At 29.6% G+C, this 23,421-nt stretch overlaps 1 protein-coding gene across 3 annotated transcripts in view; it reads right to left on the bottom strand.

Moving 5' to 3' along the window:
* LOC123296488 (gamma-aminobutyric acid receptor subunit beta) overlaps positions 1 to 23,421 on the bottom strand; it is a 231,181-nt gene that overhangs the window by 34,865 nt on the left and 172,895 nt on the right. For all 3 annotated transcript variants that reach the window (XM_044877972.1, XM_044877973.1, XM_044877974.1), the window contains exon 6: positions 12,745 to 12,882. In XM_044877972.1, coding sequence (XP_044733907.1) covers positions 12,745 to 12,882 — 138 coding nt within the window. The remainder of the gene's footprint in view (positions 1 to 12,744; positions 12,883 to 23,421) is intronic.

Here is a 23,421-nt window from a genome sequence, read left to right as displayed (position 1 = left end):
CTCTCGAGGATTGTAAATAAACAAAACAAATGTCAGACGACATATAAATCACATGATCAAATACCATCCATCCATTTTCTTGTTGCATAAAGTAAAGATATATTATTGTAAGGATGAATTTTTTTGCGAGTTATTTCCATACGAGTTTAATTATATCGATATCATTACTTTAGCTGGGATGTAAACTATATGTTGATTCAATTTCAGTAAGTAATTGTTATTGTCAGTGATATGCCAATACCGCACTCAAGTTAAATTTTTATTTATTACCACATAGTATTATGTGATATGCATAAGATATTAGCAAAAGATAATTGATATTATCCCATGGTTTATACGATTCCCTCAAATACATTTTATGAATATTCAAATTTTGTATTCCACTTAAGATAGTCAAGTGAGCTTTCTTGAACTACAGATTAATTTTAGTGGCCTACTCATTTCAGATACTTACAGAAACAATCAATTAACAAAAAAATTCCCAGCTAGCTGAACTTTGACATTTTGACCCCTTATACAAATTTTAAAAAAATCCAGAAATTTTTTTTATCTGCAATTTTCATAAACTCAGTTTTGGCCCAAAAAGTACAAAAATCGGATGTATTTGATGACATTGGTGACATTATAACATACGTTGATTCATATTTATCTATAAAATTATTGACTTGCAGTTCCCATATACAAAATGCAATCCCTTTTTGAGTCCCTTATAGGGGATGAATTTCCAAAAATCCCTTCTTAGTGTTCACTTACGTTACTTAAGGTATAAAATTTCGAGCTTCTAGGCTCAGCAATAAACCAAGAACATAAATAAACCTCAGTGAGTAAAAATATGAATAAAAGCACCATTAAAAACTCCTTAACTTAAACCTTTGGTATGTTAAAAACTCGATAGTTTAAACTATTTACCATTTCCCTTGATTTTTAACTTATCGAGATTCAGCGAGATTTTAAACATATACGGTAGATAAAGGAACTACCGAAAAGAACGAAAATTGAAAAACGCGAATTGAATGCGACACTCGAGCTAGGGTTTTAAAAGTTTCAAAACGAATAAACTTTGTGAATGTATTGTAATTTTCTTATTGTTATCACGATATATATTTTCGAGCGCATTATATGAGTACGAACATAGTACGGACGTACATACGGAATGATGTAGAATACATTTAAGAAATTATGAAATGTTATATCCTAAATAATTCACATCATAATTTCTTATCACGTTTTTGTTTCGTGACCATGAACGACATATCTTACGATGTCAATCTTCTTAATCCAGTATGCACTACAGTTTTAGTACGACAAGTTAATATTGAGTGAACTAAAAATTTAAGTCAAATATTAGTTCAATGTTTATTCCAGAAAATAATATTTATGTCTTCTTTCTCAATCAAAATACTTCCTCACTATCGGGACAAGTTAGGCGAAAAAATTTTAAATCGGTTTCACTTTTAAATGCACTTCGAATGGCTTCTTAATTCTTCATATTATCCAGATTCTGTGAAAAGTTGAATAACTCAAATTTATACAGGTATTGTTTCAAGCCACCCGATAGAATGATCCAATATACAGGGTGAAGCGTGAAGAATGCACCCAAACCCAAATTTTGTTATCCGATTTTCATTTGTTTTCAAGTTATAGCGAAATTAGTAAAAAAACCATATCCGTAAAGCAGAGATGCTACGAAAATTGTCACAGATTCATTGAAATAACTTAAGAACAAGTTGTACTGCACTTTAATAAAGTGCAAGAAGAACAAGTGAAATTTACAAAATTTAAAAAACCCCCGACAAATGCGATTTATTCCTTGTAAACTTAGGTATAAAATGTTCTCAGTCGAGTCGGTTCGACTATTTAGGGGCTAGGATGCCACTGAGAAATACAAAGACGCACAGATAAACACTTTAAATTTATAACAATCCTTTTTAAATCAATATCAAAGTGATGGTCAAGGACATCAGATGAGATGAAAAGGATACTTAGAGAGCTATCATTTTTTGGGACAAATTTTTGGAAATATTTTAATTGAAATTGAAATATTTGAGTTGAGTTTCTTCTTTTGAATTATTGTTTCGAATTACCTAATTATTTTACCATTTCACTTTTCAAAATAAATTGAGCCAGATTTATTTGACCATTCATTTCCATAGTAATTATTTATATTTTAAAATTATACGTCATGCCTTTTCGAAACTGAATCGATTTGGAAGATCATAGCCAAGTTTTTCGTGTTTTCGAAATCGAAACTCTAAACTCGCACTTGAAACATAGCCAAAAACACTCTCTCTTAAATTACCTTTCAAATGAAACAAAAAAAAACTAAAATCGGTTCATCCATTTAGGCGCTATGATGCCACAGACAGATACACACACATAGCGGTCAAACTTATAACACACCTTTTTTCGTTCGGTTCGTTAAAATCGGATAACAATATTTGGGTTTTCACATTATTTTCATGTTTATAAGACACTCTTGGAGCTCGGTGCATTTCTCACGATTCGCTCCGTATTTTTATTTTGAAAAGTGACGTTCTGTAGATGTAAAAAACAACTATATCAGTATCGACTTTGAAGTATAAAAATAACAAGGACATCTTTTTTCCAGAGATGAAAATGATGAATTCTTTTAGTAAAAATGGTAAAAGAAAAAACAAAAAGACTTTATTTTTATATATATATATATATATATATATATATATAAAGTGAGATTTGTAGGTAGCATAATATACTACACACATAGGTAGAACCTTTTTCTATATATAGTTCTCTCATAAATATAAAATAATAATAGAAGATATCGCATGGTATCAACCTGATGGGGTTGCTATCATGCTGGGCTAGTTACTATTTCAACTCAAATTGACAACTCTTCTTCTTCTTGTGTGTTGGTTGCTACTAACAATCATCATATTGTATTTTTCGTTCATACCCACCTATATCGTACAGATATGTCTGTTTAGTCTATTTCCACTTCAAACTAAGTAAAAGCCATTTCCTTGAACGCCGGATATATCAATAGGTTCTCATCATCGAAGTCCAAATATAGCTTTATGTGGGGTGGTATTTGTTGATTTATTGTAATATCGAAAAAAACAAAAATTTGGTAACAATATGAAACAGATACTAAACAAGTGCATATAGCTCTCATGGAATAATTGTGATAAGTATTTATGAATGGTTCTAAAAGGCACATTCGGATATTTTTTTCCTTATTGAACTGGAATAGGGATATGGAAGTACAACTAGTATCTGAGACCGGTTGAAAATAATAATTTATATCGTTTAAAAATGATCAAAAAATATTTCTCATAAGTGAAATTTTCAAAATTAAAAACCCCCGAAAAATTTTTCAGCTGCGAAACCCTAAACTCGCATTTGAAACATATCTTAGAATACTCTCCATTAAATTGCCTGTTTCCTCAAAGTCTTTTCCAAACTGAACCTTTTTAACACTATCCCTTAAATTACCTTTCAAACAAAATCAAAAAAATCAATTAAATCGGTTCTCCCGTTTAGGCGCTACGACGCCACAGACAGACACACACACATAGCGGCCAAACTTATAACCCCCTTTTTTTTAGTTCGGGGGTTAAAAATGATTTCAATCAGTAATTTTTTCAGTTTTGAAAACTTAGTTTCGTAGTTTTTTACATTCCCTATGTACAAGGAGATTCAGGATTTAATCGTGAAACAATACCGGATAAAGCTTGCAATGATAATTGAAGAATGACTTGGAAATTATTAAAATATTTAAAATATCAAATAAATATATTTATACAGGGTGTATATCGAGTATAAATATTATCGGGTATAACAAAAAGTTTATAAAAATTTGTTCATTTTAAAGATAGTGAGTTAAAAAAGGTTTTAGTAGGGGTTCAAAATTCTACTTTGGTGTTCACCATGGTTAAAACTCTGATTCACGACCGATCAGTGAAGTTAAGCAACATTGGGTAAAAGTCAGTGCTTGGTTAATGGTCGGAAAACTCTGCAAGTGTAGTGGATTGATTTTCAGACAAATAGTTTTGCGGTTCCGGAATGTTTCGCACGATCTGCTGCAGGCGGTTTTGGGGCATTTTATCTCTACATTGTTTTCTTAGGTGACGTTTTCTTGGATATCTCTGGTTGTATATTTTCAACTTTCTCTGATCATCTCTCTCCAAAAAATGAAGAAATTTTGCGGTACATAAGCTCAATTTTGAGAAAAATTTCTACAACTCAGTTAACTTTTCTTTTTTTTTATGTACTATCGGATAGTGCCAACAGTTTTAAGAGCCGAAACATCACAAAACAAAAATTCAAAAACCTCGAAAAAATCCAGATTTGCATCATTACAAGATATAAAATAGAAAAGACTTGTTGATTTTGGCGTTTTTGAATTTTTGATTCCATTTTCGAAATATTTAGATGGAAACTTTAAAAAAAATCACCTCATATGTACTATACACATAAATTAAATAAATTTTTTGTCATCTATTGTTCATTCAAAATGAATTATTATCGATAACCAATCGATACATTTAACTATTAGTGTAGTACAAATAGAATCAACAACAACAACAGAGGTACTCTCTGACTGTTACAGTAACCTATTTTATCCTATTTTATCTATTTGCTTTGCTGTACCTATTATAGATACAAACATATAGAATACCTCCAATACTTTTGTTCTATTCTCAAAATAATGAAGACGACATCGACATGTTGTTGTTGTTGTTGTTGTTTATAGATATTTGTTTGTTCAATGCATACAATGCTCTTCTCTCAAAACTCGTAACTAATATGTATGTAGTTTTATCATATATTGTTTATTTGCTAACTTTATTCTTCCTTGTTTATTTTGCTTATTTGTTGTATTTTTATAAATCTGTTGCTTAATCCTTCCGTTTGAGTGGTAGTTGTGAGTAGTCTATGGTACGTACCGGATGTTGCATGTGGGTATATGTATGTGGGTGTATGAATGTTTGGAACTAGAACTGAGAATCAAATAATAGTACAGGGTAGCATCACTTGCTTTTTAACCCCCGAATTTAAAAAGGGGTGTTATAAGTTTGATCGTTATGTGTGTGTGTGTGTGTGTGTGTGTGTGTGTGTCTGTGTGTGTCTATTTGTGGCATAGTAGCGCCTAAACGGATGAACTGATTTTGATTTTTTTGGTTTCATTTGAAAGGAATTTCACAGGAGGTGTTCTTAGATTAGAGTTTTGTACCCGAAAAAATTAAAAAATTGGCTAAGATCTTCCAAATCGATTCGGTTTGGAAAAGGCATGACGTATAATTTTAATATATAAATAATTACTATGGAAATGAATGGTCAAATAAACCTGGCTCAATTCATTTTGAAAAGTGAAATGGTAAAATAATTAGGTAATACAAAACAATAATTCAAAAGAACAAACTCAAATCAAATATTTCAATTTCAATTAAAATATTTCCAAAAATTTGTCCCAAAAAATGATAGCTAAGTATCTTTTTCATATCATCTGATGTCCTTGACCATCACTTTGATATTGATAAAAGAAGGCGTTTTATGAATTTCAAGTGTTTATCTGTGCGTCTGTGTGTTTCTCAGTGGCATCGTAGTCTATAAACGGTCAAACTGCTTGAATGAGACCAATTATTAATTTGTTTTTTTATAACGTGGACACATACATTAAGTTTTGTTTTACTTAATTTCAGTCCCCTTCATGTGTTGGAGCAGTGAGGAGTGTGCGTTTACCATTTAGGCCTACTCAAGCAGATGTTTTGTGATCGCAACCCAGTGCGCCTTTCATAATCGATTTAATTTAGCCCCTTTGACTCCTGCTCTGAAGCGAAAATCAATTGTTACATGAGTCACTACGTTCAGGCAAACTGCAAGTACGACAAAACAAAGTACTGGATTCCCTCAGTCCATTAGATCACCTGAGAATATTGGGGTACTGAGAAATTCATTATTGAATTCACCACCAATTGCTGTTGCACAATTGCTGTTGCATTTTCTTTTTCATTTACGGTTTAAGAGATAAATTTATGTAGAAGATATTTAGAAAATCTACAGTTTCTATTTTATTTCATTCTTGTTTTTTTTGTTGAGATCTTCGTTTTGATACACAAATTTTTAGGGTTTATTTTCCATCAAGAGTTCAAGATTGAATTTTCTTTATAGTTTTTCACTAGAAATATATTTTGGTGGAAATGTGATCTTGTTTTCATATATCAAGATAAATATTACTTTCTTTCGTGTTTAACATGCGCTTGTTACATCCTGTATATATACATATGAGATAGCTAGAGATTGAGCTAGAGACTAGTATTATATAGTTATGTGTCGGCTGTATGATACCGAAGAGGATTATAAATTATATAATCTATATTATGAATAGCTTGTTGGATTAAAAAAAAAAAAACATAGAGAATGGAACTATCTATCTATATATGTATCTATGATATTTATGTTATTACCCCATTTAAGGTTATGGTCACATTGGAACCTCTTTTTTTTAATGAAAAATGATGATCTGATGATGGTGTATACGAATGGTAGCAGAGTGCAGCGCATTGTATAAATACGAATAAAAAGAATCTAATTTAGTATTAGAGTTTACATGAGACGAGACAAGATTACCATGTGTCTTATATTGTATCCGGTTTTAAATGATTTCTATCTTCTCGTTTCGTCATGTTTCTACTTTCGATGATTTTCTTAAAGAAGATTCCAAAAAAAAAAGCATTTTGTATACTTCGGTTAAAAAAAGTAAAAAGAAATGCATATTATTTTTGGTTTCGGCAACCTAATCACTACATTTTATAAATGCGAAAATATCTCTGCCTGTCTAACTGTCTGTGTGATTCACAATCACGAATAAAATAACGGAACCGATTTAAATAAAATTTGGTACAGAGATAGACTAGTGCCCGAGAAAGGGTTGAAATAGGGGATACAATTATAGAAGCAAATTTTTGCTAAAAGCTTGAAACTTATTCTTTAGGCGTTTGATTAGATATACATAAATACGACATTCAATGTTTGTGAAAATTTTGACCTAAAGGGGGTAAAATAGGGAATAAAAGTTTTTTGACGTCGATAAAAAAGCTTACGGCCCAGAAATTACAAATATAGAAGAAATACAGAGAAAAACGGAGTCATTGCGAAATGTGAAACTGGAAATAGCGCAATAACGCAAAAAAGATGAAAGTAACGGCCAAATATGAACTAGGCCAAATTAAGATATATTCCTTCAAGATATTGGTGTACGTACTAGGTTGCGATTTGAAAAATTATTTCACGTATGGAATATTTTCAAAAAATTAGGGCTCCACGCCAAATAACGAAATTTGTCGAATACGAACAAAAAGAGGATAAGTGACGGCATATGAGGTGAAGTTTATAACACAATAATTTTTGTATTTAAAGTTGCCCAGCGAAGCGGGTAGTTCACAGCTAAATATTTGGTAAACATATAGTTTTGCAATTAATTTTTTTTACCTGTGTTACCTGCCTTTGCATAAAATTTGTTGTTTACTTTCGCGTAGAACTATTTGACTGTTTTTTTTCTACGCAGAACTATTTTCTAAGCCTAGTTCAAATACTTGTATTTGTACTATATAATAAATTCATTTTGAAACAATTATTTTATTTGATTTGTAAATAATTTATTTGTAAATAAAATAATGTTTGATGATATATCTATCTATCCAAAATGTCATACGTCAAATTTAACATGAAATGATAATAATATAGATGAATGGACGACAGATGGACTGACAGACAAACAGACAAACGTTACTTATTTTGTATATTGTACGACCGACGTATGGACATGACAAATGACAAGGTGTCAAAAATTTCAAAATATTTTCATTCAAATAAAGGGGTTAGTTAATTCAACATTGCGTTGTACTAGTACCAGTTCAGTTTGTGTTGTACCAGTTCAATTCGTTGTTAAAGTTAATAACCCAATCATCTTAGTAAAAAAAAAGCTCAACCTCGGAATCTAACGGAATAAGCTGAATTTTTGTACAAACATTTATTTTGATACACGGTTTGTACAAACGGTGTTTCAAAAGTCACATATGGTCACGTGTTCGCATCCTTAGATATTCAAGGTCAAAGGTCGCGAAAATCAGTTTTTTGTGAATATCCCGTTTCTTTTGCCCTCAATCGTATTAAAATTTACTATAAAAGTTGTAGAAGATAAAATTTTCTACAAATTTTGTTTGAAATTTTGGGTCAATATTTATAAATATAAGGTAATAAATAATTACTTAAGTAGGTAGTATTTAGTGAAAAAACCGTATAATAGACAGGGTCAATCGGGAATCCCAGTCTTTTATGCTATTTTTTTAAAAAATTATTCATTAAATACTACTTAAATAATTATTTAATACCTTATATTTATAAATATTGACCCAGCAGTATGTTAAGCTGAGCGCGTCATCTTCTGCACCGTTAAATACAACCAAAATTTCAGACAAACTTTGAAGAAAATTTTATCTTCCACAACTTTTTCTCGACCTTTGACCTTGAATATTTAAGGATGCGCACTCGTGACCATATGTAACTTTTGAGACATCATTTGCACTATCAAAATAAAGGTTTGTACAAAAATTCAGCTTATTCCGTTCGATTCTGAGGTGAAATCCTAAGATGATTGGAGTATAAAGCTTTTGGTACGTAGATGAAGACTGATGATGATGATATTAAAAGTAATTTATTCATATTTACATTTCATTGAATCATGAATGAATAATAATTTCTGGATCACTAGACACAAATAAATAAATCATTTTACGTTTACAGTTTATGTGCCCGTTCATGTTCACGATCATCGCATCATTATGTTATGACTTTTTTAATTTTTGTTGTTGTTTATTATCAACGATGTGATGAGTTTTTTTTTTATATTATTTCTTTTTTGTCATGCATTTTATTTTAACATCAATAATAAAAACAGTTTTTAAGGTATTTCCAGCATGGTATTTGCAGTTCCTATGCTAAAACTATGGTAAAACCCACTTTTTGACATAATTTAACGAACTTTTCTTTCACAGAGTATAAATAGGGCTTACTATTAAATCCGAAAGTTTCAGAAATTTGGATCGTTTTAAACACGAGATAAAAAATGCCTAAGTTTCCAATTTTGTCAAGTAAGTCGCGTCAATGAATGTTTTTACTCGGAAATCCTCAACAGTTGAATTCTTAAAAAGTAATGATACCTGTCACCCTATTAGCGGGTTGGATTCCCGCCGTCGCAACAAAATTAATTTAATTAATAGTTGATCAGATTGAGCGAGAGAGTTGGAAATCAGTTTGCTGATCCACTAGTGTCAAAGAAAGTATCTTATGCATCTTCATTGCAATTCTCTAAACTGAATTAGGAGGTTAAAAATCTGTATGTTTGTTTAAGTTTCTGTCAAAGATGGGACTTGCGGGAGTATCAATTTAGCAATTCTTATCCAATAAGTAGTTTTGGTCTACTACTAACAGTTCAGTTGTCACCCTGGTAGCTCAGTTGGTTAAGGCGTTACCAATTCCGTCCGCAGTATGCCTAGGGTAGCGGGATAGATTCCCGTCGTTGCAACAAAAATTAATTTAATTAATAGTTGTGATGGGCTGGTGTAGTGCATGGTATATGCATGAAAGAAGTGCACTCAGCCTGTAAAATGAAATTATTAGCGGAAAGGTGGTAAAATACATATATGGTATCACAATGGGCTCTATAGCCTAAGTGTGTCCTTCGTGGGCAGCCAATATAACCTTACCTAACCTAATAATACTTGTTTCTCTATCTTCAGACTTCTGCTTCGAAAAGAACTGAAATTTACTTTTCTTCCATGTTTTTAAATCGAAAAACCTTAATGAAAAGAGTTACAAGGGATATATGAGTTAAAATAAGCACTGATTTTGAATGGAGCAGTATGTCATCGTAAGCTGTCCCTATCTTAAATGGTGTAATATTTTTCTTTTAAATTTTTTTTCATTATATTATTTTTTTTATGAAAGTCAATGTACAGCTACTGTATGTGACCACGACTACATATTCAAATCACCCTGTAGTCAGTCATATGACAGTCCAGCATACTATACGTAATAAGTAAGGGTTGTTTGTTGGATCGTCAAAGTTTATTTCATTAACTCGTATATAAAATTAAGGATTATGTATATATATATTACATAATAGCATTCTATACATAAAATTAAAACAAAACCCGAACTAATTCTGTTATAGTCTAATTTTGTTATTGTTATTGTTGTTGTTGTGAACAATAAATTCCGTACCCTTCATCTTATTGTTACTTGCAATATCTTAATTCAAGTACAATGAAGAGATATTATTGAAACTAAAATACGTTCTATAATTTAATAAAACAAGCAAAGAAGCGAATTCAGAATGATTCTTTAGGGTACGAAGTGATTATTCTTAAGTTTTTTTATCGTTCCTTATTGTTGACTGAAAATTTGAACCTTCAATTCAACTTTTATTTTCCTGCAGAACATTTTTCGTCTCAAATCAACAACGGTAACGGCAAAAAAAATAAATAATCTCCATTTCATTATTTCCAAGAATCTCGAGTTTAATCGGTTTTTACTGCGTTACTTACATTCGAAACTAACATTTCCACTTAGTGCCTGGAAGTTTTGTCAATAAATTTTGTCGCTACAATCGATAGTTTCCGGGTAACAGGGATGTAAACAATGAAATTGTTAATAAGTTTTGTTTGCAATACTTTACGAAAAATCTAGGCACAGTCTACTCATCCCGGTTTTATTTCCTACGAAACCCCTATCACGCGCAAGAACCATAACCCGTTGGATAGATCTAAGTTAATCAGAAGGTTAAGGTTGAATTTACGGTAACATAAAATATCGTTTTCTTGAATCCAATTACTGAAACATTTTTGTATTAAAATTTAATTGATTTGACACAGCCACAGTGCAGGTCGCCGGGTAATAATTCGCAAGCATGTAGGTTTCAATCAGGAAAATCATTATGCCTTTTCCGTCGAATTAAAAATAAAAATAAAAAGTTTATCGTTATATTACTCTAATCGAGTAAAGTCGTATATAAAGTGATATTATGCCAATATAAACTCATGTTTGGAATAAGCTTTGATTGTATCAATTCGATTTTAGTAAATTTGAATAATTTTCTTGTGTTATCAGGATACATTTTGGAATTTCTTTTATAAATAGAAATGAAATACTGATGTTCCTGGAAATTAAATCCACTGGTATTCTTGTAAAAAGTAAAAATACTATCTTATCTACAATTTTCTGAGCTATATTTTGAAAAAATATGTATGCAACTTTTATCTACGTGGCTATTGAATTGTTGAAAAAAAAAAAAAAAAACTGGCGCCATCCTTTATAAAATATGTGACAAAATTATTTAAATGATGTTTTGATACAATTCAAAATACGATACAATTTACAATTTTATATGCGTAAATACGCATAATATATAATTTTTTCCCAGTGTGGCCTTGTATTGCTTTATCATTTTTCTAAATGTTAATTTATATCAAAACTAGTTCATTCTCGTAGTTCGTTTGTTAGGGCCTATACACCGATAAATCATTGATAGGCTTGATAAAACACAGTGTAGTTACGTAGTATATATTTCGAGTTTCCTGCTTGAAAACAAAATGGTTTATGAAAACTTTTCACAAACAAAAGTTAGTATTAAAGTACATTTTGTTTAAAACATTAGACGATTAGTTATATTTATTTGTACTATTTAAGGGATGTTGTTGATATTTTTTTTTCTTGATGAAAATGCCGAGTCTGCAAATTATAGTCAACAAATGAAACCATGCTAAGAAAAAGGGTTTTTACTATTTTTTATTTTCAGTTTAAAAAGTGATGAAATAGAAGTGAATGAATTAAAGTGTGTATCTATAATTAATATAATCTCCAAAAGTATATAAATATATGATAATAATCTTGATTTTCAATGTCACACAATGTCATTTTTCATTGCTGTCAATGCTTTACTTGAAAATAACGTCCCCCAAGAAAAAGTGCCATGAAAGAAAATCTATAAATATTTTTTTTTTATCGTAAAAGTAAACTGCAAACTTATTTATTTGAAGTTGACTTTTCAAATTTTGACCGACATGTTTAGTTTGATTATTATGTATTTTCCTTATTTAATTGAGGAAAAATTTTCATGGAAATAACTTTCAGAATAGCAGAAATTTCCCTTTTCCTGTGAAGAAAATTGAATAGTTTTATGGCAAAGGCTATTGAGATAAATAAATTTATTCCCGAAGTAACTTCTTATCCTAAAAACTAATATCTACATGGGAAGTTATTGGACGTTTATTGAAATAATATCAAATTAATATGAAAAATACCATTTTTCAGATAAATATAATTATTTACTAATATTTCTAGAAAAAAATTGTAAGAATGGTGATATAAGTTTGAAACTGGGTAACATAGACAGAATTTATAATTATATATTTCATACGTCGTCAAAATCGATTCTTATTCAGGTATCAATTTAGATTACCATATTTCGAACATTATTTTTAATGTGATAATTATTTTCTGAAATTTGTAGAACGAATTATATAAGGACTTAAAAGTTTCAAAATCGATTGGCACATTACAAGTGACTTTCCAATTTTAATAGTTGTACAATTATAATTTCATTTTTCTCTTTTAATGAAAATTTTCATAAATATAGATTATTTTTACTTATCATTTTCGAACAACTAAAAAATATATTCAATATTATTATAATATATTCTATACCTGTTGTAAGGCTGATTTCCATTGCTCTTTGTCGATGCCCAAGCACTTTGAATTGAGGCAACGATACCTCGTTTGACACACCCACAGAATTGGGTCCTTCATTCCATTTATAACGAATATCTCGCATAGTATAACCGACTGAAATGTACAAGAATATTTCGGTTTTTACTTTTCTGAATAACAATAATTTAAAAAAAAAAAACACAGCCGATTAGTGAATATTACTTCCAATAATTGATTCCAATCCAGTATTTTAATTTGTTTCGATTTGGTATATTTTTAAAACTTGTACTCAGTATTTAATTGCACAAATTTGTATATTTTTTAATTCCATGATTTTTTAACGTCGTTTTAGGTTATTAAAATGTTTAGTACTCGGTTAATTTTGAAAATTGTCTTAAAAATCTTGCAACGAGGATAAAGTTACTATCAAACATTTGTTGACTTATTTGTTACAAAACAAAAATTTATGTGGTCGTAGTCCTTAGGTAATCTAACAACAGACGTGCCAGTTCCATATTAAGTTATGGATACGGCTAATTTTAAATTGCCGACTACCCCAGGTAATTATAACTTGATGAATATTTCCTTTCTTCGACACTTTGAAAATTTGTCGAATTTTAAATAAATCCAAAAAATGTTCGATAGCTTTATACCTGAAATTTTGTAGGTAAGTGCTATAAATTTACTTGTTCAAATATTGAATTAAATTTTCCAAAAAAAAAATAATGCTTTCGAAAGGTGTTAATGTAGCAACTAATAGTTTTCTAGGTGAGAATACATTTTCTATTTAAAAACAAAAAATGGTTTTGATTTGAAAGACCGCTTTCTCCATACATGTAGTTTCCTATAATGATCGCAGTCGGAAAATGAAATGGTATAGAAAAACTATTCTTAGAAGTGGGACTTACTATCTGGATATATCTCCGTTTCAATAGACAATTCGTAGCACTCTTAGCTGACAGAGAAAAGAGCGTTTATCGCTTTTGGGTAAATGTAATTTCTGTGATTTTGCAGCTGGTGCCAAGGAATCTCTTAAAGCAATTCTGAGGAGATTTGTTGCTAAGAATTAATCGGTTTTTTAAAATTTTCGGTACAAAATAAAAATAATATAATTTATGATTTAGATTAAGTACTATTAAGGTATATTAAATCGTATACTCAGAGCATGAAGCCCACAATCGAATCTTTCGAAGTACACATCGAACTAAAAATAGCGTTCACACAAAATAATATTATGAAATTGTTATATGTACCACTTGGGTTTTTTGTTTAAAAAAGCCACAAGGACTAATCTCGCATGCTTTTCAATGGGTTTGCACTGCTTTATATTTTCATAAAATTCATTTGGAGCACGTGTTTCGAATAAGTTTTTTGATGTTTGATCTGTGTTCCAAGGTCACATTAAACATAACTCATTAATCAATACTAGGGGGATTTTTTTAAATAAATTTTTGTAAATGTTTTTAACAAAAAGGCAAAAATTTTTAGACATAGTTTTCAAGAATTAAAATAGAAAACTTTTAAAAAAGATCCCAAAAAAACATCTTAATCTTTCTTCTCTGCAGCTAGCGTATGAATTATAATGGATTTGTTCCCACACTTCTTTTTATAAATGAGAATGGTGCACAATGTTACTTACTCAAATTAATTTTATACTTTCTTTTTAATACAATGAGTTTTTCTTAATACATTTTAATTTTGTTCTTACAAATTAGTTTTCATTGTATTAATTTGTTTTTGTGTATTTTTTTTTTGTTATATTTAAATTAAAAAAAATGTAACCTTCAAATACTTTTTTTTTATTTATTTGTTTTACAATTCTAAGTATAATGAACTTGTTGTGTTTTTGTAATTTACTCCTACTTGAAATGAAAATGGTAGGCAAGGTCGGTGAACTGTTGTTATGCTCTGTCGAAAAACCTTTTAACTAGAATTATTACAATTTCGAACATTCTTTTGGGAATATTATTACATAAAGCTTTCATATATATCTAATAATAATACATTTTAGTTATTTGAAAAATAAATTACTCAATGAAGTAAAATAATAAATATACGAAAAAAAATTTGAATTTTCTATCCTTGTTTTTGCTGTTTTACTATCCTTTTTCCACCCTGAATACAGGGCGTTCTATTTTGAATATTTGTCTGACTTAAATTGGTTTAAAAAAATGTTCCTCGTAAAAAAATTCCGGTGAAATTACTACTCTAACTTAATTTATCCTGTTTTTGCGTAAATTCTGCGATTTTATTCGATATTCAAAATGCAAACTGCACACTTTAACAAGTGAAAACAAACAATTGACTGAGTTAATTGTTGAAAAACCATGCATAGTCAGTGTTGATTTCTTTATCACATTAAACATACAACCATGTGACACATACATAACTGATAATCAAGTATAGTACATATTATAAAATTTCCGCCTAATTGGCGCCCTCACGGGTAAACAGTGATGTTTACGAAAAAATGTTTCAAAAAAAAGTTGTTTAATTTTTGATAAGGAACATTTTTTACATTTAAACTTTTGTTCTATCTCTAACGGTTTATAAGATGGCCTATGTTGCTCATTTACGAACTCGACCTCACTTTGTACGTCCTGAGTACGCTGTAAAAATTTCAGCTCGATATCTTTTTTCGTTTTTGAGTTATAGTGTCCACAGACGGACGGACAACCGGAAATGGACTAATTAGGTGATTTACGAACACTTTGACAAATTTTTTTTCCTAGTATCATTATTTTTAAGCGTTACAAACTTGGGACTAAACTTAATATGCTATGTATATTTCATATATACATGGTATAAAAACAATGCCAAGCCGGTAGATATATTATTTATCCGCTGAGAATAGTGGAAGCGATGGGTTGTTTAATGTTTTTTTTTTCAAGAATGTAAATTTTAAAGGCTACGATAAATCTTTTGTGAATTTAAAAAGCCGGGAACTTTTTTTTTCAACTTTAAGTTTATTAAAATATAGTTTCTGAGCGCGTTACAATAAAAGCCCGACCTGTGTATCTTAATTTAAAGAGAATCTACCAGCCCGATGATATCTGTGTAGGAGAAAGACATTGAACTACTTTTCGATTCTGCCTATCGTGTAAATCCGGCTCTATACTAATTTTTTGTATATAATAAATACTCATATTTTACGACTGGACAAGTAAATGCATCCAGATTTTAGGCAGGTCGACATATGAGCTTCAATCTAGAGCTTATTTCAGTTGTTTCAAGTATGTTATTTATTGAAATCTCTAAGAAACAGAAAACACAACAAAATTTGAAATATCCTTCTCAAATTACAGAATATTTTTGTCATATTTACGAGAAGATTTGTTAAAACAATGCTGACTTTCGTAAATCATTACTTTCATGCTGCATACATTGGAAACAGAGCCGGTGTTCTAAGCTTAGTTATTCTTAGCCTAAAAACTCTTTCTTCACGAAAATTCTCGGCAAGGGGAGCATTCCAGCATTCCTGTTCACAGAGCAAGGGTAATTTGTGAGTGCGAGGAAAAACTTAAAATTGATGGATATGGATTGTCTTTGTTATGCTAGTAGGAAAAAAATTTAAATACAAATGCAAAAATTGTTTTGCCTGACACAGAATTTTCCTCAACTCGTTTTTAACTAGTGCAGAACAAAATTATTTCCCCCCTCTACTATTCGATGATTTTCTTGTTAGAATAAGAAAAAAGTTGATATCTATCCGGAATTAGGGGTCTTATCATTACTATTTCATTTATGGTGGAGGCTATTTACGCACCTTTATATGCAGGCGAGTCGTATTAAAGTCAAAATTATCGATAAACAATGAAACTTGCCGCTTAATATCGTAATTGTTAACAATCAAGTCCAGGTTTTGCAAATTTTTTTTTGTTACCATTATATTTAGCGCATTTTTTATACAAAAATTGTTAATAATTTTCTGTATTAATAAAATTCTATTCGACTTGCTTAATGTGTCACAAAGTATTTGAATTGATAAAAATTCGTAATTTATGGAATATTGAACACTCAGTATTATATAAGATAGTATAATAATAAAATAAATTCGATTTTCTATATCATTTTCGAATTTTCTTTACTAGTGAAAATTCTCAACAAAAGATAAAATTCTTATAGGTATGTATAAATACATATATGATATATATGCACGCTTTATACATGATGCTCTTACTATCCGTAAATATAAACAATTTTCTGATATGTTTATCTTTTTTACTTTTGCCTTTATCTTCTCTCTGGTACCAACAACTGTTTTTCTGCTCGATTTTACTAATTTATTATGTTTTTGACAGATATAGCAGTGATGGTAAAACGGTGGTTTGGTCTCAGTGTCTCATACTCTTTCAGCTTTCTGTTATTTGTTCATTGCTATACTTTTTTTTTGTTTTATTTCCGATGGATATGTGTTTTTGTTTCTTATTTGTGTACTAATGTCATTATTCACCCATCATTCGGTAAATATTATGCATACACATGAGATATTTGATTCTTCACGTATTATTGGTAGGTACAGTGTGATCGCATTTATAAGTCCCTATCCTGTTTTATATAGAGTGGGGGTGTAAGTGAATATACAATTAAAAAAAAGGAATGAATTTCTTTATTATAGGTTCTTCAAAATCAAAAATTATCATCAACGGTCCAATGATACTTGGGTCAAATTGTATCCTTTAAAGATCGACAAAGAAACACAACGCCGCTGCACCAAAGACTGGCAGAAATTCTGGTCTCTAAAAGAAGTCCTGAGAGGAGATTGCTGTTTAAGGGTGAAAGCCCAGGTAATTGATACATGCATAACATGAGTTTTAACGTATGGATGTCAATCATGGGCTCTAACACACATGATTAGCAATAAACTGGATATCTGCCAGAGAAGAATGGAATGCTGTATACTCAATATTACCCGGAGAGATAAAATTAGAAATAAGGTGATACGTTCAAAAACACAAATTCGCTCATCAAAGTTTATTGCTAAAAAGTTAAAGGTGATCTGGACAGGACACATTCAACGATCAAAAACCGATCGATGGGCAAACCGAATTATATTCTGGACAGCAAGAATGAATAGTAGAAATAGTAGGAGATAACGTAAGAGATGATCGGATGAGTTCAGAAACTACGGTGGAAATACATGGCCGAGAATTGCTACTGACAGACAAGCGTGGAGAAACACATTAGACAATCTACCCTTCTTGTGATTACATTCACATTTGTGAAAGGAGAGGCCATTGCTCATTAACTGGAATCAAGGCTTGTTATTATTATTATAGGTTGAAATTTTTATTATTCTTATTCTATTATATGTGGTATTATCGATATATGTTGGTACGATTTTGAATTCGTGATTATTTCTCCATTATAGATTTAAGATTGTTTTTCAAGTGTGAGATTTTCAATTTAGTTTTATATTCCCGAGGAACGAAATAAATCGATAAAAGACATTTAAATTTTTCTTTTGGGATGAGATTTGATTGATTCAGTATATTGGTCTAAATGAAAAATACTAAGAGGCTGCATTCAGTGAATTGCCAATTCTGAACAGTTCATGTATAACACAGTCAAACTAGATCTGGAGCGAATTACTAAACAAGATTTCTATGATTATTTTTGTCACTTGGGGGGTTGATAAAAATAAGTTTATTAATAAAAGGGTTTTAACGGAGGCTGGTTTTAGCCACTTCTTATAGATGAAACAGTGATGATCTTTTCCTAATACAAAAATCAAAACCCTGTCCATAAATTTCTCGAGCCACAACTTCATTTTCAAACATTTTTCGTTGCTACCAAACCTACATTATCAAGACTCCAAACAGCAGACAGAAAGAATCTTAGAAATTACGTTTTATGTTTCTCGAGAGTATTTTTTTATGTTTCTCGAGAATCTTGTATAATGATTTTTTTCTATCAAAAGCCTTAATTTTTTTTTATATTTATATAAAAAAGTCTTAGGGTAAAATAAATAATCCAAAATGGATTAAAATTTATTCTACGAAAAAAGTTCTAATCTAATTTTAAATTTAATTTGTTTTAAGTGAGATGATATTTTTTTACCTGTAGATAAAGGCGCAATTTTAGATCGCTGCCGATGGCCGAGCACCCTGAACTGCGGTAGCTGCACCTCGTTGCTAATGCCAACACTCTTTTCACCTGAGTTCCATTTATAGCGAATATCACGCATTGTGTACCCGACTAACCCCCGCCACCAGAACAAACAAAGCTTGTCATTCGACACTTCGCTCATAATATATTCTAAAAATGATATGGCTTACACAAACAAGAAAAATGAAAACACGCCTGTTGAGAACAGTAAATCGATCAGATAGTGTTCACTAGTTCAATCACTAAAACTTATTTAATATGTAAGTAATTTTATTTACTAATTGATCAAAGCTTTGCATACACGACTATTAAGGACTCATATTTTTTGTCTTAACTTAGAAGTTTGTGTAAGTCATATCTAGAGATTAATTTGAGGTGAACATTTAATTTCATTCATTAATAAATATAACTTTAAAATATTAACCAATTTATTTAATTTATGCAGGTTCTTAAGTTAATTGTAGTATTTTTTCTTCTCTTTTCTGTGGCGTAATATTCACGCAAAAGCGTAACTTTTCTAATTTATCTCATTAACAATCCTTTTTGAGTATAGTAAGAAAGAAAGTTCTATTCTGAGAATCATGCATTTCTAAACGAGAATAGGAACGTTTGAAAGATTTGAGAATGCTTGGCCTTGTAGTACGAATGGAGAAGGTTTTTGTGAAAAATGGTGTAAAATAACGCATCTTTGTGTAAATTTCGTGTTGGCTCTTCTTGCGGAAGCACTATGTAAGAGTATAACTTTAGGATATACAATTTGGAGGAATCGTAATCTATGGAGATAATGATCGTTCCAGCATAAGCTGCAGTACATGTTCGAAGAATAATCTATGAACGCTAACAAGGCCTTTTTTTAATGTCTTTTCCCCCTATGGGAAGTTAATCGTGTGGGCTACATGGGTCGCACTTACACGACTTCAGTACTACACCATTATGTACTGTCAATTTATTTACAAAACAATACAATTATGTTTACATGTTATTTAAAGATTTGGAAATTAGCTTGAAATAATCTAACAACCAGTATGTGTAGATTATTATTATACCATGTATATTTGAAATGTTTAGTCTCAAGTTTTCTGTCCGTTTGTCCGTCTGTGATCATGAGTCACTAACACGAATTCAAAGACGAAAAGAAATATCATGCTGAAAAGTTGAAGAGATATCAAGCTTTTACAGCGTGCTCAGGATGTAACAAGTGAGGTTGAGTTCGTAAATGAGCAACATAGGCGAATTGGGTCTTGGACCCATCTTATAAACCGTTAGAGATAGAACAAAAGTTTAAATGTAAATGCAATTGTCTGTTTTCACTTGTAACTTCATATTTTGTATTTACGTAAGGTGAACAATTAATCTTTGCGTAAACAGAATCAAGATAGATTTAGATATGACAGCATTCCCAAGTACACTGCTGTTAACAATGTCAACACACTTTCTGTGTCCGAAATGGGTCAAATTTTTTCTTTAAAATTTTAAGAATTTTAAACCCAAAAAGCAAGATTGTAATTTTGTTTTTTGGACAAATTGCGATTGTGCTAGCATTATATCAAAACTGAGGTAACGATGGTAAACACGTGATTTTTCCACTCTCTTTTATTTTAGACCTCGAAATGGTCATATGCCGATGTCTATATTTTTTAATAAATGGAGATTACTTTATAAATTTTAAATTTAGTAAATTTGTTTCTTATAAATAGAAAATACTGCATGTAACAAATTTTTGGTTAATATTTTAAAAATATATTTTTAAATAATAATTAAAAAATAACTACATCAATTAATATAACGTTAATTGAAAATTATGGGATTCATAATAATTAATATCTTGCAACTATAAAATAAATGAATAATAATAATAACAAGAATAATATGGATTACAGAAAAATTAAAAGAGATTTTTTTTTTAAAATAGTAATCATAATACGTCAAATTTATTTTTGTTTTAAATTAATCACATAATTGCATGCTGTTTCAAATAAATTGAAATATGGCATCACATATTCCATTCTAAAAAAAATAAATTACATTCACTTTGTTCCAATTAATTAAACTTTCATAATTATTGTAATCTATATTATTTTTGTATGAAAAATACAAGGGAATGTTTGTAATTTATAAATATATATATTTTTGAATAATTAAAATAATATTAAAATTAATAAAAAAATGAAAATGGAATAAAATGTTTTATTAATTTATTTTATTCCATTAATCATTCATTTTTTAAACTAAATTTAAAAAAAAATAAAACTTTTAAATATTAAATTTATATTATAAATAAAAATTGATTAATTCTATTAAATGTATTATTATGGGAAATTATATCAATATCAATCACTTTGGAGCTACAAAATAAGATAAATTAAATAAAAATATTAAATATAAATTAAATTAATTAAGTAATATTATTGATAATAATTAACATAATGAAAAATTTAAACATATAGTTGAATTTTAATTAGATTTTTAAATCATGCATAATAAACTTGTAAAAGAATTTTTCATGCGTGTATTGCCTACATATTTTTCTACATAAGCATTTTGTGGAAAAAAAAACTACAAATCGTGTGAAAGTATGAAAGCTTTGTTTGCTCATAAAAATATTTTAAAACAAAGTTGGGTGGTGTCTATTTTAGGTTTCTGAAGTATTTACAATGATTTTCAATTAATTTGTGATGGGTATTACGCAAGTCAACTTATCTATAGCTTTTCGATTTAAAAAGAAAAACTTTTCCAAAACAAATTAATATGCACTAAAAAGTAAAAAAATAACGATAATATAATGTAGGTAACATTGTTATTTTTGGAGTCGGTGTCAGCCAAGGAAACAACTCTGACAGAACAGTTTGCTACATTAGCTTGGCTGACACCGACTCCAAAAATAACAATAATTTTAACTACATTATATAATCGTTATTTTTTTTACTTTTTAGTGCATATTAATTTGTTTTGGAAAAGTTTTTCTTTTGAAGTTTATTTCTTTTCGTTAAAAGTTTTTTATATTTTATGATTTTTGGTGAATCAAAAAAAGAATCATCGAAATCGGTTGGCGTGATATTAAGTTATTCGTCCGCTTGTCGTGTATACTTAATGCAAATTTAAGACTCAGATGGTTTTCTCATAGATCCCGTTGCCAGAACTGGACCAAAATAAAATGTTACCACACGGGAAGCACCAATTTCAAATAGATAAATAATCATCAAAATCGGTTCACCCAGTCGAAAGTTCTGAGGTAACACAACTTTCAATTGCCGACATTTTTGAAATTATGATACAGAATCTTGATGTTGGACCATCTACGTCACTAATTCATGGCACGAATGAAAAATTTCACAATATTTAGGATGACATAATTTTTTTCTGAGTAATTTTATTTTTATGTTTATGAACATGATACTTAAGATAAGTATTAGAAAGACTTGATTTCGAAACCGGAACATTATTAAAATAAAATATGATGTATATTAAACAAAAAAAAAAAAGAAGAAAAACCATATTGTTTTAACTAAACACTAATAGATTCCCACTTTTCACTTTGTTAAAAACTCTCTCATTACTAAACCATTATGATAAAAACAAAACAAAATTATATATAACATGCATCATAAAATATTATACTAAAAGCCATTAAAATGTATTTTCATTATTATTATTATTATTATTATTATTATTATGATCATTGTCGTTATGTGTGCAACAATATATAATACTCAAATCATTGAGAAACAAACAAAATGAGTATCATTTACTTTTGCAAAACATTGCTCAAGGTTGACTATTCGATATCAGCTAATGTATATTCTTAAAGAATTTCTCAATATATGTTAATTTAAAAAACTTTTAACAAAAAGAAAGCCGACTTCAAAAGAAAAACTTTTCCAAAACAAATTAATATGCACTAAAAAGTAAAAAAAAATGACTCCGAAATAACAATAATTTTAACTACATTATATTATCGTTATTTTTTTACTTTTTAGTGCATATTATTTTGTTTTGGAAAAGTTTTTCTTTTGAAGTCGGTTATATTTTTGTTAAAAGTTTTATTTATTTAGTGATTTTTAGTGAATCTGAAGTCTAAATTGTCACTAAAAAAAGAATAATCGAAATCGGTTGGCGTAATATTGAGTTATTCGTCCTCTTGTCCTGCATACTTAATGCAAATTTAAGATTTTTATGGTTTTCTCATGTATGCCGTAATCAGAACTGGACCAAAATGAAATGAGACCACACGGGAAGCACCAGCAGATAAAGAATCATCAAAATCGGTTCATCCAGTCGAAAGTTCTGAAGTAACACACATAAAAAAAATACAGTCGAATTGATAACCTCCTCCTTTTTTGTTTGAAGTCGGTAAAAAATAAGAGGCACGGCATATGTGAATGATTGGTATATCTGTGCCAATTTCAAAATTGTTGCATTTATTCCCGCGCCTATTTTATATGCAAGATAAATGAGTAGTCATGTGGATAAGCTACGCGACCGACCAAATTGTATACATAATTTTGGAAAATTCGTAAATAATTGAATAGTACACATTTTTTATTTAATAATTTCAAAAATTTATTA

Source organism: Chrysoperla carnea, chromosome 3, assembly GCF_905475395.1.
Source record: "Chrysoperla carnea chromosome 3, inChrCarn1.1, whole genome shotgun sequence".
Classification (NCBI taxonomy): domain Eukaryota; kingdom Metazoa; phylum Arthropoda; class Insecta; order Neuroptera; family Chrysopidae; genus Chrysoperla; species Chrysoperla carnea.
The sequence above is the reverse complement of the archived record's forward strand: the minus strand, read 5'-3'. Positions and strand labels throughout refer to the sequence as shown.